Source organism: Epinephelus lanceolatus, chromosome 4, assembly GCF_041903045.1.
Source record: "Epinephelus lanceolatus isolate andai-2023 chromosome 4, ASM4190304v1, whole genome shotgun sequence".
Taxonomy (NCBI): Eukaryota; Metazoa; Chordata; class Actinopteri; order Perciformes; family Serranidae; genus Epinephelus; species Epinephelus lanceolatus.
Genome location: NC_135737.1, coordinates 20840535 through 20858143, shown reverse-complemented (window position 1 = coordinate 20858143; position 17609 = coordinate 20840535). Strand labels below are relative to the sequence as shown.

General features: G+C 41.6%; 1 protein-coding gene across 1 annotated transcript; it reads left to right on the top strand.

The window, feature by feature from the left end:
- Positions 1 to 13351, top strand: tsr1 (TSR1 ribosome maturation factor). Its single transcript, XM_033632334.2, has 15 exons — positions 1 to 159; positions 2197 to 2300; positions 2386 to 2614; positions 2765 to 2899; positions 3055 to 3506; positions 6220 to 6364; positions 6576 to 6763; positions 10968 to 11182; positions 11296 to 11455; positions 11562 to 11672; positions 11808 to 11940; positions 12367 to 12483; positions 12652 to 12792; positions 12891 to 12965; positions 13061 to 13351. The coding sequence occupies exons 1-15, from the start codon at positions 33 to 35 to the stop codon at positions 13237 to 13239; spliced, it is 2511 nt and encodes an 836-aa protein (XP_033488225.2). The 5' UTR covers positions 1 to 32; the 3' UTR covers positions 13240 to 13351.
- Positions 13352 to 17609: the final 4258 nt, after the last annotated feature.

The window sequence follows — 17609 nt, the reverse complement described above, 5'->3', positions numbered from 1 at the left end:
GAATACGGAAGTAAACTGCCTGCCTTTCCCACATGGTGAAAATGGCTGCGTTAGGGGAAAAACAACAGGGCCACAGACCCGGCGTTTATAAACAGAAAAATAAAGGACACAAACATGGCAAGCACCGGACGAAAGGTGAAATTGAGAGAGAAAACAAAGGTAAGCTGTGTTCGGTCTGAAAGTGTTGACGTAACAGCTGCTGTTAGCTCGTGGCTGCGGTCACGGCTCTGCAAACACACGTGTTGAGATTTCTAGGGAATTTGGGGGTAGCATCAATTCAGGAGAAAATATGGTACATATAAATGAACTCTATACATTTCATTGTAAGAAACTGCTTGAAATCGCTCGCGTCTCGCTTTGGGTTTGTAACTAACCTGATGGTCTGGACTACATCTTTATCCAGTTGACCTATGACCATTTAAAGCATGGTGGAGCCAATCAGAGCTCCCAGATATCCCAGGAGTAGAGGAGTTGTCATACAACCTGGGCGACTTTGTTGTCTTTCTTTTTGTTATTCTCAATGTTTGAGTTTTTAATACATCACAACATTACATGCATTAATTTTATCACCACATAATTAAATAAAAATTGCACTACAGCTTAGACTATAAATACAATGCCATTCAGTAAATGAACTACCATTAAAGTGTACAGGAGCCCATCATACAACAACACACAGATATTAAATTGAGAAGCTAATGCAAAATTAGGAATAGTCAACTGTTTTTGGCATGGAGGGGTTTGTTATTTACATGCATCTATTCTTTCCACATACTTGTGTACATAATAGTCCTGTCTGTTCTTAACCTTGTTTGTCTACCTTGTTGTCATGGTTCCTAGCTGTTATGTCTATTTCTGTATAGGTACATGGCAGCAATGCAAAATAGCAGAGTAAACTTCCTTGTATGTGTTAGAGCTGCAGCTATTTAGCTAGTTTAATTGATAAGTTGTCAGCTATTAAATTAATCAACATCTAATTCTGAAATTGATTCATTGCTTTGAGTAATTTTTTGAAGAAAAAAGTAAAAAAAAAATCTGATTCCAGTTTCTTAATTTGAATGTCCCCTGGTTTCTTTACTCTGCTGTGAGAGTAAACTAAATTTAATTGGATTGTGGACAAAACAAGACATTTGAGGACATCATCTTGGGCTTTGGGAAACACTGATCCACATTTTTCATCATTTTCTGACATTTTATTAACCAATCAAACGATTAATTGAGAAAATAATCAACAGATTAATCAACACTAACAAAAATTTTAGCTGCAGCCCCAGTATGCGTACACTCAAGGTGATTCTGATTGAGTTACACACTGGACATAGAAACATTTTAAATTGTCAGACAAACTGCTGGTTCAACTTCATATCCCATCCACAGAATCTGATCCAATGTTCATGTGTCTAAATCTCCAGTATTTATAATAGACTTGTTTGTCACCTAAATATGAACTATCCCTTCGCAGGCTCAGTTAAGTTGAGAGAGGTGTTTGTCAAACTTTGTGCTAATTTTTGAGACAGTAAATTGTGGTGTAGTTGCGTTAATGTCAATGTTATAGTTGCAAAGATGAAACAAAGCATGGCAAAATGTTCCATCAGATCAACACTTAAGTAAGAATTTAAGAAAAAAAAATAACACGATAAGCCTCACAAAGTCAAGGCAGTCCCTGCTGCGCGGCTGCTGTGTTGGATTGTGCTGAACTTGATAGGTGTTTTAAATATATTGTTCTCTGGCAGCACAGATATTGTAGACATCAATCATAACCTCAATAGCCTTCAGAAAGCTATGTGAATATCCTGTTCACACAACGACTACATATTAACTGCAGATTTATTGACAGCTAATAGTTATAGCCCATGTTTTACCTAAAGGACGAGTTTATAATAAACGTTTACTGTTTGTAATAGTGAGTGATTGACACAAGCAGAATGCATGCAACCCAAAACCTCTGTTTACTTGCATGCAGTAACAAGTTACTGCAGGGTGGTGCATGATGCAGGATAACAAGAGGCAGGAAGTTCTTTTTAAGTAGCAAGGTTGTGTTTTGTTTTTACTGTGAAAAGCTGAGACATCCTTTGGGGCTTTGTTTTTCATAAAGTGCAAATACGATGAGATATGCACACAAAAGCATCCAAATCAGCCTTTGAAAGTTTGCACCTACATATATATTGCATGATCTTGTGTTGACGTGTTCCTCAGGGAGAGTGTCAGTGACAGCCCTCACCAAAAAACAGAGGAAAGAGCAGAAGAGGATGGACAGACGGCACAAAGCCAGCCAGCTACGCAGGAATAAGAAAGACATGGTAACTTTAAAAAAAAAAAAAAAAAATCACACATGGATTAGTATTCTTTGTATTTGTGCAGAGTTGAAATGTTTCTTCTCTTCAGGTCCTGACAGAAAAGCGACGTCTCGGCACGAGGGACGGTCCTCCTCATTTGGTTGCCGTGGTGTCCCTCCATGCTGGAGTGGACGCTGGTGCCATTACCAAACTGCTGCGTGGGGAGGATGCTGGGGGTGTTGTACATCAGGAGCGGTGCATCAGTGGCATCAGTGACAGTTTTGGGCTGATTCTGCCTCGTTTTAAACAAAGGTTCACCTTTCTAAGTCACAGTACGGGTAAGCAATGAGTGATATGGAATGGTTGCTGCAAAAAACTCAACTGTAGTGAAGTTAATTTGCAGTTAATTGTTGCATTGTACTATTTTGTCTGTATTTGGGCATTGTGTTGCCCCATTCTGAAGCATCTCTGATGGTTTCTTTGGACAGCTGACATGCACTCCCTGCTGGATGTGGCAAAGATTGCAGATAGCCTTGTGTTTGTGCTGGACTCCACTGAGGGTTGGGACAGCTATGGAGACTACTGTCTGTCCTGCCTCTTTGCCCAGGGCCTCCCCAGCCATGGTGGGTATAAACCTGAACACAGTGCTAGAGCTTTTAGACTCCTCCCTTGACACTGGGATGGACTTGTTGCAAAAAACTGTATGCTTAATTTCAGATGTTTATGGTGTACATTTTCTAAGCGCTTATCTCTCTGTCCCTAACTTCACCCCACGCAGCGCTGGTGTGTCAGGGTGTGTCCGATCTTCCTGTGAAGAAGAGGGTCGAGTCCCGGAGAGCTCTGTCAAAGATCACAGAGATCCGTTTCCCCGACACCCGTCTCTTCCCTCTGGATTCAGAGCAGGATGCCACTCTTCTTCTCAGACACCTGGGCACTCAGAGACAGAGAAAGCTCGGCTTCCGCTCCAGACGTTCCCATCTTTTGGCTCAGCATGTCACTTTTACACCTAACAGCCCTGCTGAGGGGACAGGTGGTGGACCAACTGGTCTGGGCACCCTGTGTGTCTCCGGATACGTGCGTGGCCGTCCTCTGCAAGTTGACAGACTGGTGCACATCAGTGGACATGGAGACTTTCAGATCAGTCAGATTGATGCTCCATCAGACCCTCTTCCCCTCAACTTAACAACAGCCAGACCAGCAAAGCCTGGCAAGGGTGATGTTGACATGCAGGTAGGTGAAGAGACTTGAAACATCTCAGGAAATAATGTCAGCCAGTATTTTTGGCAATGTCATGCTTCTGTTTCATAATAGAGTGCACTATTTACAATGCGGCATTAACTACGACAACATTTAAAGCTGTCGTGATATTTATTGTAATAAATAACCCAAGCAAGCAAGGTACTTGAGCAAATTCAATTGTCAGATTTTCATATTGTTGTTTAATGAATGAACAGAGAGGCTGACGGGAGGCAGCAAAACATATTCTAGCTTTTTAAAAAAAGGACCACCTGAAAAAGTAGTGTATGCTATGTTTAGATTATTTTACTGCTTACCCTTGGCATCAGGCAGCTCTTTTGGATAGGGAACTGAAGCTGTTATCTATGCTTCAAAGACACCAGAATCCATTGACAGAAACTGTAATGTTACCTCACAGCACATGGTTTATTCGCTACCTCAGTTGTTTAGTCAGTTTGTTATTGTGTGACTTTCAGTACCAAACTCATTTAGCGTCTACAGCAGTATGTGGGTTTGTATGTAGCAACAACATAGTGCAGAAATCTGCATCACGTCACATGGGAATTTTTCTTTTTAGAAGAGCTTGGGGAAATATCATTTTGAGGCTAAAACAGACGTACTTCAACCAAAGTTTGAATTTTCAGGTTGGAAAACATCAGGGGGGTATTCCAGAAAGAGAGGCAACTGAAACTCTGAGTCAATCACCATGGTAACAGACTCTGTGAACATAACCTGCTCGCTGGCAGGTTTTCTTCAATAAACCCTGAGTTTTTCTCTGTCTCCTCCCTCTTACACGCTGTTTCATTTCCTCATTCATTCAGTCTTTGTCAAAGCTTGTATCGAAGCGCATTAATCAGTGGAGATTTACCGTCTGTCACAGTCTAAATCCTGCTGGATATTAGTTTGTTACTCAGGACTGTCTTAAGTTACTGAATTTATGCACATCAATCATTTCTTTGGACATCGGTTTTTGTCTTAACATTCAAATATTACACAGCGAGAATTCATCCTCAGCTCAGAATCAAACCTCTGTCCTTTCTATATTTATTATTTTTTGTAACACTGTGCACAAGGATCAGACTGTCAGTCTGTTAGAGCAGCTCCCAAATGTTTATTGCACATAATGTGTAGGTCTAATTATTTAAATTTTAAAAATCGGTATGAAGCTTTAGACACGTAGTATCAATGACTAATGATCTCTATCACTGATGTCATTGGTCGCACTGATGGAACATAATTCCTATAGCCTAATATTGGGGATTATATGTTAATATTTCTGAGTGAGCAATGGTGCAGCATTTCAGTGTCTTTAAATTTACTACATTTGTAGCTGAAATAAAGTCACTGAATGCTGTTGAGTCAAGATACAAATAGATGTGCAACATTTTAAAATCCTATTGTATTTTAACCTCAACGTCTTTAAGTGCAAACCACCAAACACATTTTTACTGGGTCACACTGTGAGTTTACAGTCATGTCTTTATGTCTTTGATCTATAGCCTAGCTTATATGTTTTAAATCTTCCTATTTTTCAGTTGCTGTCTCCTGTGTTTTTCCCCATCAGATTAAATCTGAACAAATATATAATTGTATATAATTAATATAATGTAATGTAGGCCTATCTACAGCCTGATACACAGTCAGATTCCACCACTTTATCATCATTGAGGACATGTAAGTCTGATAAATGATGAATAAACGGACAACACTGAATAAAACTTTTTTATTAACTTTATGATTAACTTATTTACTCTTCTTTTAAAGATAAACGTGCACCGTCTGCTACACATGCATTAATATTTCTACATCCACTGGATTAAAATGGAGGCGCTGTCTTTTATTTACCTGTTGCCATGGTGAATCGTGGAGTCGGAGCTCCATTGATGATGGCTTTTTATTGTCGGTTTAACTCAGAGTGAACATACTCAGAGTTGACTGAACTAACTCAGATCAGCTGTTCTGGAACCGGATACTCAGAGTTTCCCATCTCAGAGTAATTCAACTCAGAGTTCAGGGATAGACTCAGAGTTTGTTGAACCTCCTACCTGGAATACCCCTCAGGGACGCTACTGGAAAGCTGCAGAGTGAAGTGTAACCGGTGGCCCCTAGTGTTGTCTGTGTTACGTTGATATGAAGAGGCCCAGACCACAGATATCTTTGGAGGCGATCTCTATTTAGTCCTGACAGCTGACAGCAAGAAACAAATCCTCCATCAATTACAACCATATAACTTGAGCCCCTACACAAATGAAGTGATACAGGAATATGTTAGTATATTATAAAATATGTGTAGACTGAAAAATGAACTAATAAACATAGCTTAACTGCGCTAAAACAAGGAAGTTACTACAAGAGCAATGTCTCTTACTCTTCCATGGAGTACAACAGCAAAAGGGGTGAGGAAAGGCAGGAGCCATCCCTTTATGGGCGGGGTACCCCCAAAGGTGAACATATGGGTACAGACGGAGTATAAAACGTTCCACATATTGACTAAGGAGGCCAAGCATGTCGGGTAGTTACAACTGAACCAAATTTTGTGTAATTATAATACTTAATATTACAAATGTACATTTGACTTCGTTGCATTTATTACTGCTGTATAATTGGCCCTGATCCTGATATAAAAACCTACAAAATAAATAAACAATGGAGCCGCCCTTTACCCTTAACATTTCCCATGTACCTCGGTCATCTGTGTTTCCTGCAGGATGGAGGTGAAGAGGAGGCTCCAGTGCGGGTCCTCATGAAAGCAGACCCGTCCCGCAGGGAGAGCCTGCAGGCAGAGGCCGAGGTGGACCCCATGGATGGAGAGCAGACATGGCCAACAGAAAGCGAGCTGCAGGAAGCTGAAGGTGCAGAAATAGAATGTACACATAATAATATTTAGTAAGATGATGATAAGATATCGTTCAGTGTAGGGGTTGAGGCTTCATTTCTGTCAGAGCATGAGATGCTTTTCTTGATTAAAATCTAGATCTATTTTAAAATTGTCTGTAAACATTAAACCTGCCACAGTAAGACAGGACTCTAAATGTTCCTGTGACATTTCTCTCTGTTGTTTAGAGGCCAGGAAGAACAAACGTGTGATGAAAGTCCCCAAAGGAACATCCGACTACCAGGCCTCGTGGATCGTTGATGAATACGAGGAGGAGAACGGAGAGATGGATGAAGAAAGCAGCGATGAGGATGACGATGACGACGACATGTTGGACGAGGCCATGGATGGAGAGGATGAGGACAATAACTCTCAGGTACATGTTCAAAGTGCTTTTGATCATTTGAAGGCTTTATAACCAGAGTGGAGAGAGACGAGTGGATATGAAAGGCAGAGATGTGACAAAGGTTCATGGTCACACTTGAACTGTGGATGTGAAGTCAATGCTCGGTATCTTAACCTCTAAGCCACGGGGCCCTTCACAGGTACACTCATGACAAAAGGAAGCTTAATGCTTGTCATCGTCATATATCTCAATAGGTAGAATAATTCAAGAGGCAGCATGTTTGCATAGAGGGTCAAGGGAAAGACTCCTGAGCTCACATACGCTTGAACAAAGCAAGATGAAATTTTTGTGTTCAATTCAGGGCATCAGCTACCTTAAAATTTATGTTTATTGCTTTGTCAATACATTTAAAGTCAAAAATAAGTAAATTCACAAATGCATCGATTCACAAATAATGTGAATAATCGCTTATGTAAATGTTTGTTTATAACATGTCAGTGTAGCACGGACAAACTAAAGTTAACGCGTGCTTATTCATCTTCACAAAAGACAGCAGTTGCAAGCTTGTTTTAATTTATTGTCTAAATAATCACATTTGCGAGGTGAACATGAAGTATATTGTGAATACTTACCAACACCATCACCCAGAGAGGAACACTAAAACAAGAGGAGCAGCGATCAGCCTGTAAACCGGCTGACCATCACACGCTGCAGCATTAACCAAATAAAACACTCTCTGCTCAGTCTGTTTTGCCTTAAAAAACCCTGTGCCTGGCCTGCCCAGTGTCTTGGCTTTCACCGGCGCTAACGGAGAGAGAGGCTGCTGCTCTGCTGGCATAACGTAAATAACAACACAGCGGCTGCAATGGAGCACTATCCCATATATATCCCATATATTTGTATATCCCACAGTGGACAAGTGTGAGCATCTGCAGATGGATACAATCCTGCTAGCACCCCAAGGTTTAAAAGTGAGGGTATGGGGGTAGGTTGAAGGGGAAAGGGGTCTCGACGAGCCACACTGTATGCAAGTAAAATAATCTGTTCATTTAATTATGGATCACCAAAAATACAGTATGCTATATTTAAAAAGAAAGAGAAAAATGTGTGTGTGTTCAAATCCAACATTTTGATGCATTGTGATGCATCGATAAACATTTTATTATTGAATTGTAATCAAAAAATCGAATCATGAGGTGCTTGGAGATTCCCACCCCTAGTTAGCTGCGCTATTTTAATAGGATGAGGTACGGGGAATGAAAAGCGAACTATTTCGAAAATTACGATTTCTCACTTAAATAAGTTCTAGTTGGTGGATCAGATACACGCAGAGAGCTCACACCACTACTCCACCAGTTTCTCCTCTTTTTCCACAATGCAAGGGAACTCGGAGTCCCTTCCATGTTCACTGTTTCCCCAGTTTGCTGCTTCGTATTTGGTGCTGGAGAGAGCACAGCTTTTCTTCTGTATTTGCATGAGCCAAGACTATAACCGTACAAAAATATTAAACATGTAATTTCGTCTGAACGTCAAGATGAGACAACAACTGACTTAAGACAGCTCGAACTGAGTTTTATGACCACCTTACACCAAACGATTGAGATCACAGTATTGCACACAAACTGAGGTAAACCTCTCATGATTTCATTCCGACACTGGAAATTTGTCTGCAACACTGAAATCGCTTGAAAAGTAATTTGGTACAAGGTCTGCATTGGTTTGTTCAGCTGTTTCTTGTTGCCATAGCAACAGTGTGGCTGCAGTCAGACAGTCAGTGTTACGGAGGATGATGAGGACAGTAATCTGCGGTGTGTCAGCGCTTCCGGGGCGGGAGCGGTGCATACGTGACCCACGGTCAGTGCACCTTGTAGCGGGGAGGCACTGTTTGTTTTCTCAGTGTCTGTCTCTGGCCTGTAGTGCCAGGCTGCTCACCACAACAATAGTGTTTGGAGCAGGAGTCCCGAGAGAAGCCTCCTGTCTTCCTGTCCTGTGAACAGAACTTCCTGTCTGGACGGAGGGAGAGGTCGACCATTTATTTATTTCCAGCTCTGCTTGAAAAGAGGTCGGGGAAACTCTCCTTATGCAATGGGTTCATTACGATTTGTGATTGTTATTAGCATGTGTTTGATGTCAAGGTGAACGCACAGGAATACGTATTTCGGAGACGGTAACAATAGGGAAAAGGGTACTTCAAATGATAATGATTATTATTATTGCAGCGGGGATGTTGGAAAGGTTGTGAATCAGCCCCATGCTGAGTGCTTCCCCCTCATGTGTCTGGCTCTGCATGTCATCTGCCAGCTGAGGGAGCACTCTTAAGCGTGTCCTCTTTGATGAATCATTTCCTCATACAAATATATTGCCCAAGGAGTTCAATTTCTAGATAGTGTAAGAGTGAATGTCTGGAAACACTGTAGACAGTCATTTGTAGACGCACTGGGAACAGCACAGCATTTGAATATATGCAAACCAGGAGTTCCCATAGTTTGAATTCTGGCAGCTCCTTATCACATTCACACATACAGACTGTTGTTATTGTGGCTGGCGTGGTCTTGTTTATGTTTGGCTCCAATACAGTTTCTATACTTAGAATCTCTTTGACTGCACTTGTGTTCCCAACATGTGCGTCTGGTCATTGTTTGTAAAAAATGAGGCTGCAGTTTGGAAAAAGGGGAGGCAGAAAGCTGCACTGATGAATTAGAAAAAGGTGTGTATGTATGAAAGTAGCTTTGTGAAACAACATGATACTTAAACAGAACAGCAAGACAAACCTGTTTGTCATTTGATATTGTATGTTCAAAAAGATTGAACACTGCAGTCTGTGAGGTCACAGCTCATAGTTTGAACGTGGCAAGCCACCAGCTGTGTTGGTAAAGTAAAGGGTCAGTTCAACTGGTTTACAAAAATGAAATCTCTGGTGATTCAAATACTTTTATATTTTCCAGGTTTTGAGATACATATAACAACTCTGAGATGGCTGCCTCCTCTTTGATACGAGAGGTTGTGACCATGCTATCTGATCTAAAACACCCTTTTCTGGCAATTTTAATTGATAGCACGTAGTCGGGGGCTGACTCAAAGGGTGTTGTTTTAACCCCTTGTAACCTGGAGCGACATCACTTTTCTTGTGCTGCTTATAGAGGCCTTTTGCAAGTATTGTAAATAACTTTTTAAAACCCTGAGCACACTGTTGGGATTTCTTTCAGAAACATGGAACATGGTAAGAAATGTCCCACAAATTACAAAAAAAAGTCATTTAGAAAATTATAAAAAATAAATAAGGACAAAAGAAAAATTTAGGGGAAAATTGTGTTTATAATTATTGTTATTACATTTAAATTTGTGTAACAGAATTATTATATTTTTAAGCGCTCTTTCCTTGTTTTGTTTTTAACTTTATTTTTTTTTGTTTCTTGCTTGTATTTTGGGTCGTTTCCTCTTAAATTGCTCATTGCTTTCTTCCCATGTTTTTAAAAGACATCAAGCCAATTAGCTCAGGTTTCAAAGGGTTAAATCAGGAACTACAATGTATCTCACAGTGTCACAAATTGAATAATTTTGACCTAGCAACTTTTTAACTTTGGTAATGGTCACATCTGTTGTTCCAACACTGACACCAGTATTGGAATTGCCTCCAATACTGCCATAAATGCTGGATTGAGTATTGGTGAGTCTGTGAGTCAAGACATCGATCCGTTGCTATGTCATTTAATAATAACCTTTTAAGTATTTTACACCCAAATAAAACAGCACTTTCCCCAGAAATCAAATATTTGTTTTTTGCTGTTCTAACAGAAACTTACAGAGGAAAAATTGTCAGTAATTTGGCAATGTCCTACACTGGAAAGTCCCAGCTATAAAAGGCAACATGTACAGTATGCTTTACTGACTTTAGTTTCCAGTGTTGGCACTAGTGTTGCTTGCTACTAAATTGTGGCTGTTTTTTTTAAGACTGACAGTCATTAAACAAAGGGTTTAACTTGAGCCATGCCATACAACAATGATAGCAATCATTTCCCATCCATTCAGGGTTAGTTGTTAACTTCCGTTATTTTTTCTTTATTTTTTGACGCAATGGTATCTGGTTCTCTGTATTGGCCAATACGTAAGATCAGGTATCGGAATTGTTATCGGGAAGGAAAAAATGGTATTGGAACAACTCTAGTAACATGTGGGGGGACAGGGAAGATATTGCAGGTAATTAGAGTAATTGTACTGTATGCTGTCTGCTCAGGAGCCGGGTTCAGGCTGTGCCTCAGAAGAAGAGGAGGAAGAGGAGGAAGAAGAAGAGGTGTGCTCCACAGAACAAACTGGAGCAGATCAACGCTACGATGAGCACATTGATGAGGCTGCAGAAGAAGAAGGCCTTAAACGCTATCGTGAGGCTCGGGCCAATGAGATGTTTCCTGATGAAGTGGACACACCCCTCGACATGGCAGCTAGAATCAGGTCAGTTCTGGGTCTGTCGTGTTGAGTGAATATGCAGGCGTTGTGAATTTGAGACAAAATTTCTTTATACAGTCTGATCATTGCCACATTCTGTTGCTGTCCTGTGTGTTCAGGTTCCAGCGCTACAGAGGCCTGAAGAGTTTCCGCTCCTCGCCCTGGGACCCCATGGAGAACTTGCCCCTCAACTACTCACGCATTTTCCAGTTCCAGAGCTTTGAACGCACTCGCCGCCGCATACTGGCAGAGGCTGCAGCAGAGGAAGAGGGAGCCATGGTAAAGAAAGAGACAAAAAAAAGAGTGTCTGTCTTCATTTGTCTGTGCACTTTTGTTAGTTGTTAGATTTGTGGCTTCACTGACTCTGCTGCCCTTCCTGTTTCAGGTGGGCTGGTACGTTACGCTGCACATAATCGATGTGCCTTTCTCCGTGATGGAGAGTGTCCAGTCGGGCAGACCTCTGATTATGGTGTCTCTTATGCCCCATGAACAGAAGGTAAGAGCAGTGTTTTTGACACCCGAAAGCTTTTCTGTCTGAATGTATAACCAGTTTGACACAGAGTCACACTGACAGGGCGCTATTATTGTTATTGACTTCTCTGACCTCATTGTTTTTTCCCTCTGTGCGCAGATGTCAGTGATGCACCTCTTGGTGAGGAGACACCCCAGCAATACAGAGCCCATCAAGTCCAAAGAGGAGCTGGTGTTCCACTGCGGATTTCGGAGATTCAGAGCATCTCCGATCTTCTCTCAGCACACTTCAGGTAGAGCACTTGTTAATGAAGCATCCTCCTGTTTTAAACTTAATCTCTTCTTAATAAACAACCAGTAACAAAGTCTAACATTTAATTGCAATGATTGCAGATTTGATGGAACATCAAATCCCCAAAAAGCTGATGAATATAATTTGGTATTCTATGAGTTTAGTGATGCCCTTATCCAAAGCAGTGTACAGTCACTAAGCAGACAGTAGGTCCAGTGTCTTGCTTGATTTTCTGGTTATAGACCAGCGTCCTGATACAAAGCCAATCAGTCATCGTTCGATAGCAAAACATATTTGCTGCTACTTCTATTCAAAAATATATTGGCTGAATGATTGTAGATGTAGGTGGTCCGAAAGTGATTTAGCTGCTGGATATACAGTAGTGAATGAATTATTGAGTGCTGGACCCTGCTCTGCTCTTCTTTAGCTGACAAGCATAAGATGGAACGCTTCCTGAGGCCAGATGCCCCCACCGTGGTGTCGGTGTACGCTCCCATTACCTTCCCCCCTGCGGGAGTCCTGCTCTTCAAACAAAGGAATGACGGTGAGAGGAAAAGTTCTGTGTATACTTGAAAATAAGTAGATTTCATTTGTGGTCTGGCTGCCTTGATTTTAAACTTTTGACCATCTGTTTGTGTTTGTCTGTTTTATTCGATAATCCACTTCAGCTAATTCTGTGCTGCATTGTGTTCTTGTTATTGTGTCTCTCTAGGAATCCAGGACCTGGTTGCTACAGGCAGTCTGCTCAGCTGTGACCCTCAGCGCATCATGCTGAAGAGGATTGTACTGAGCGGACACCCATTCAAAATTAACCGGCGCTCTGCGGTTGTCCGTTACATGTTCTTCAACAGGGGTAAGAGGATGTCGACATATTTTTATTACTGTCACTACAGAATGATGTTTGACGTCTCTGTGATTTTAAGCCTCTTCTTTGGTTTCGTTCTGCGACAGATGACATCATGTGGTTCAAGCCAGTGGAGCTGCGAACAAAGTGGGGTCGGAGAGGCCACATCAAGGAGGCTTTAGGTGAGAAAATTAAAAAACAAATCTCAGTGTCGACAGCCTCTTGAAGCAATATCTGTTATCTGTAAAATTCTGACTGCTGTGTTTCATTTTTTCAGGAACACACGGTCACATGAAGTGTGTATTTGATAATCAGCTGCGCTCACAAGACACTGTCCTGATGAATTTGTACAAGAGAGTGTATCCTCGCTGGACATATGACCCCCATGTGCCCTCGTCTTTACCCTGGGTCAAGAGAGAGATCACCATGGAGATGCATGACTCAGACATGGAGTAGTGGAGGAACAACACAATAAGGATGCAGGACATGTAATAACAGAAATACTCTACTTCTGTGTGATCACATCACATTTCAAAAAATGTATTAAATATAATTATTTTGATTCAAAGCATCTCCCTTGTAATTGTTGTTTATTGTTAACCATCTTGTTCCATTTTGCTATCAAGCCTTGAACCAGCTGCTGTGTCTCATTTTGGCCACTAGATGGCAGCGATGAATAAGTATTCACGAGGCTTCTTGACTACTTTGAGAAGCAACTTAGTTCAAAATGGGTCAAAAATGAGTAACTGCCACTGAACAAATAGCTGTGTGTGTGTTGAGTACTTTATTATGATTAAATGAGGGCCGTTACCGCAGCAACTGGCAGGTCACTAATAGTTTTTACATTAGTCATGTATCCAGCCCATTACACTGGCAACTCTTTGAAGTCATGCAGATGTGGCTGTACGCCTGCAGCCACACTGCAATGCACTAAGTGGGACAAAATCATTATATAGATAATATTTGTGACATCTGAGGAACTGTAATTGTGGAAAAAACGAACTCCCAAGTTGCACTTTTAAGCAAAAATCCATGTCAGTAATATCTATGAATGACTTGTGGCCTTAGAGATTTTGACAAATAGCAGCTGTCAGGTTCATTTATTTAAACAATGTTTTATCTCAAACATGCCTCAGTGGACTTTACAAAAAACAGGCTACCAAGATATAATCAATCACCAGTCTTGGAATGAATTTAATGCCGTGTAAAACAACATCAAGCACTAAATACAAGACTTTTAATGAACTTTTTCAATTACATGGCAACACAAACATTACATCAGTGTGTGTGCGGGACAGCAGCTTTAAAAACTACTTGTGTGATTCATTGATAGAATTTACAAGTGTGCTTAAACTTGTATGAAAATCTAAAAGTATTTATAGTACTTTGCTCACAAACAGCATTACACACCCTGCTCGCTCTCTCTCTCTCCATGGTGGTCTGGCCCTGACCTGAAGCCTCCTCTTCTGCCCTCGTCAACACACACATACACAGACTGGGATCGTGACCTGTTGTTTTCAAACTGAAGCTGAAATGCTTTGTGTCCTTCCCTGCCCCGTGCTCTCTTGCTTAGGAAAACACCGATTTATGAATTGCAGCATTTATCATAAAACTAAGCTCTTGCATGCTTGCAGCAACATGATTCATCCTTGGGCTGTGTTGGGACTGCACCGCAGAGGCATGCCAATATGTCTGGGAAACCAGAAGGTGAAGACTTTGGGATGGAGAGGAGAACATGATCCCAGAAAACGAAGGGGAACAAAAGTTCACTGTGTGCAAAAAGCTGCAGAAAAAAGATAATACAATCGAGAAAGACTAATGGCTCTATTGCCCATGGGGGGCATGCTCGAAGCTCTGGACAGTTTTGTGGTAACACTCAATTTATTTCTTACTTTACTTGCTTTTTTTGTATGAAGGCAAGGGCACAGCAACAGTGATGTGTTGAACACATCTTGTTAAGGCTGAGGGGAGGGGTGCTCTGCTGGCCAACAGTTCATGGTGAGGGGAGGGGGAATTCAATACCCCCTTGATGGAGAATGCTCTTAAAGTAACACATGTACAAAAATGGTCCTGGGTTAGATGCGCACACTACATTTTTCCCTGACACTATCAATTTGAAACAGATAAACATTTAGCTGTTTGGGGACCAACTGCGACGTGGTAAGGCTGAATCCAGCCCATAAGTGAAGTGTGTGTTTGGCACAGGCCACTGTCAGAAGACATGAACGCTGGTGACTTAGTGCTGTTTGGATCAGGAATGTCTTGTGGTTCCCAGTTCACTGCCACCACACTTAGTTGGCTCCCACTGAAGATATAATGGGTGAGAGATTTTTCCGTTGGATGTGGATAAAGAAACGGAAGGAGAGAGATGGGGCAGTGAGGGAGTGAGAGATAAGGGAAGAGCCAGTTGATGTTCAGCATGAATAAAACCAGAAGTGGTGGGAGGAAGCAGTCAAAGGAATGCAAAAAAAGGGGGATGCATAGAATTTGGAAATTAAAATAAAAAGTTAGTGGGTGAGAGAGAAAGAGAGAGAGAGAGAGAGTGAAATGGAGGAGTGTGAGAGTCGAAGGCGGTGTGGGCGAGGGAGTAGGAGAGCGAGAGTGGCTGGCGTTTATGGATTGCAGATGTGGCGCTATGGGGTTTTGGCAGGGGCCATGCGCGCCTGAATCCTGCACCGGCTGGGTGGCACCGGGGTGAGAGGGAGGTCACTGCACCGCAGCACACAGCCCATAAAACACTGAGAGTAGTGGGGGAGAGGAGACAGAGAATAGGCCTCAAATACACACTGGGCCCAGGACTGCAGGGCAGTGGGGGTGAGCAGATCACACTTTGGGTTCGAGCACGCACAGGCATACCAAAACACCCCGCATATGTTGAGTCAGGCTACCAATAAAGCCATAGGTTAATGCATAAGAGTCAGAGTGAAGTGGAGAGCTGATAAGCTTATCTCAAATTTAAAAAGGATGAGCCCTCCCCCGAGCATGAAAAATCACACCATCCTTTCTGTTTAAAAGAAATTTTCCACCTCTGCACGCATTAATGCTGAATTTATTACAAGTGCTTTTGACAAGATTACAAAAGAGAAGCGAGCCAGCCACGTGGAGAGCAAAAGTTTTCATCTAGTGTCTGCTCTCGTAGGTTCATCCACCCACTTACCCTACAAATTCTGCCATTTCTCTTTCCATCCTCATCAATCCACATCTTCATTGAGACGTAACAGTAGACTGGCGAATAAAGTTAGCAGAAATGCTCTTGGCAAACTGACAGATTTCCTCCTTCTTCACCTCTCTTTCTGTCCCATTTGATGCCCAGCAAAGCAGCAATATGCAGTCCACTGTTCAGTGTTTGATTGTTGACAGAGTTGAAAGTGTTACCGTTTACATCTACACAAGGAGGTGACCCTTATCCACAGAGTTCACCATGCTACATGTTTCTCCAGTAGCCCAGAACAGATAAACCCAACACTGGGTCTAGATAGGGTCATTTAAATTTTCATGTCAGCCACCTTAGTAAGAAGCACCTCTGCAATGAGCCAAACAGAGTCTGAAAACCACTGATTTTTTAACATAAAACTGCTTTATTCAGTGTTTTTTTTATCTTAAGTTATCAAAGGACAAAGATGAGCACACATTAGCAAGTGCTGGGGTAGCAGCCCATCTCCGAAGTGCCAAACAGTGTCACAGACACTCTGATTTGTAACTGCTTTATTCAATGTTTTTCCCGGTTTTAATCACCAGTTTCGTTTGTTTTGGAGAGGAAGTGACCTCTGCAGGTAATTCAGCTCCCAGTAAAAACCTCCTGAACAATGAACACTGAAGAAATTCTAACCGTGAGAAGTTTCAGTTGGTTGCAATTTGCAATCTCCACCACTAGATGCCACTAAAATCCCCGCAAAAACCCTACAATTGTAAAAGTCTCTCCCACAAGTGACGAGAGTGTAAAAATTGCAGCAGTTTCTACTCTCCTAACCTGTCGGAAGCAACACTGACATGAGGCTTTTTTCATTTCACAGTTTCTGCATCCTCAATTCCTTTCCTTGCCTTCTCTCCTCCAAACTTAGTGCCTCCCCAGAGGAGGTGGCAAACAAGAGATACAAGGAGAAAGGAGTCAAGGTAACAATTGGTTAAATTGAGACATGCACGCTTCTGAGTCATAATTTTAATGCAATGCCAATCAAGTATGATGTGTGGCACAGCTGCATCACCAGCTGTGTGTCAAGCCTCTTTTATTTTGACACAAGGGCCAAAAAGGCCTCTGCAAAGGGTGCACCTGTACATTCTCACTCATAGCTCCTCCTGCAAGCCTCTTTTCTAAAAATACATTTTAGAAATGGAGACATCCTTCAAGATGGTGCACTGAGATCGATTTATGGATTTCAGGCTGGAGGATGGAGTAATCAGGAGTCAAGGGGGCACAAAATAGATTGATGACTAAAGACTTTATCCACATGTGCACATCTAAACCTCTGCTGTGATGAGTTTCCTGTCCCATAGGTGGCACATATCGGCATGTACTCATAGAGGTAGTACTTGTCTGACAACAACTAAACAGCTCCCCTTGTGGAGATTCTGTAATCTGTAGGAGTGAGTTTGTTAGTGGGTCACGAGTCAGTTCCATGTGATACTCTGCATAAAAAGTCAGATACAATTCTCTTATTGTATTTAGGTGACTAAACATTAACTGATAAAAAATAGAAATACTTCAGTAAATTGGTATTATCTCAAAAAATACAGTTAAAATCCTACACACTGCTCCTTTAAGTATGGAACTAAGAAAGTACTGATTTTGTTGCAACATAAAACCAAATGACAGCACCAGTATCAAA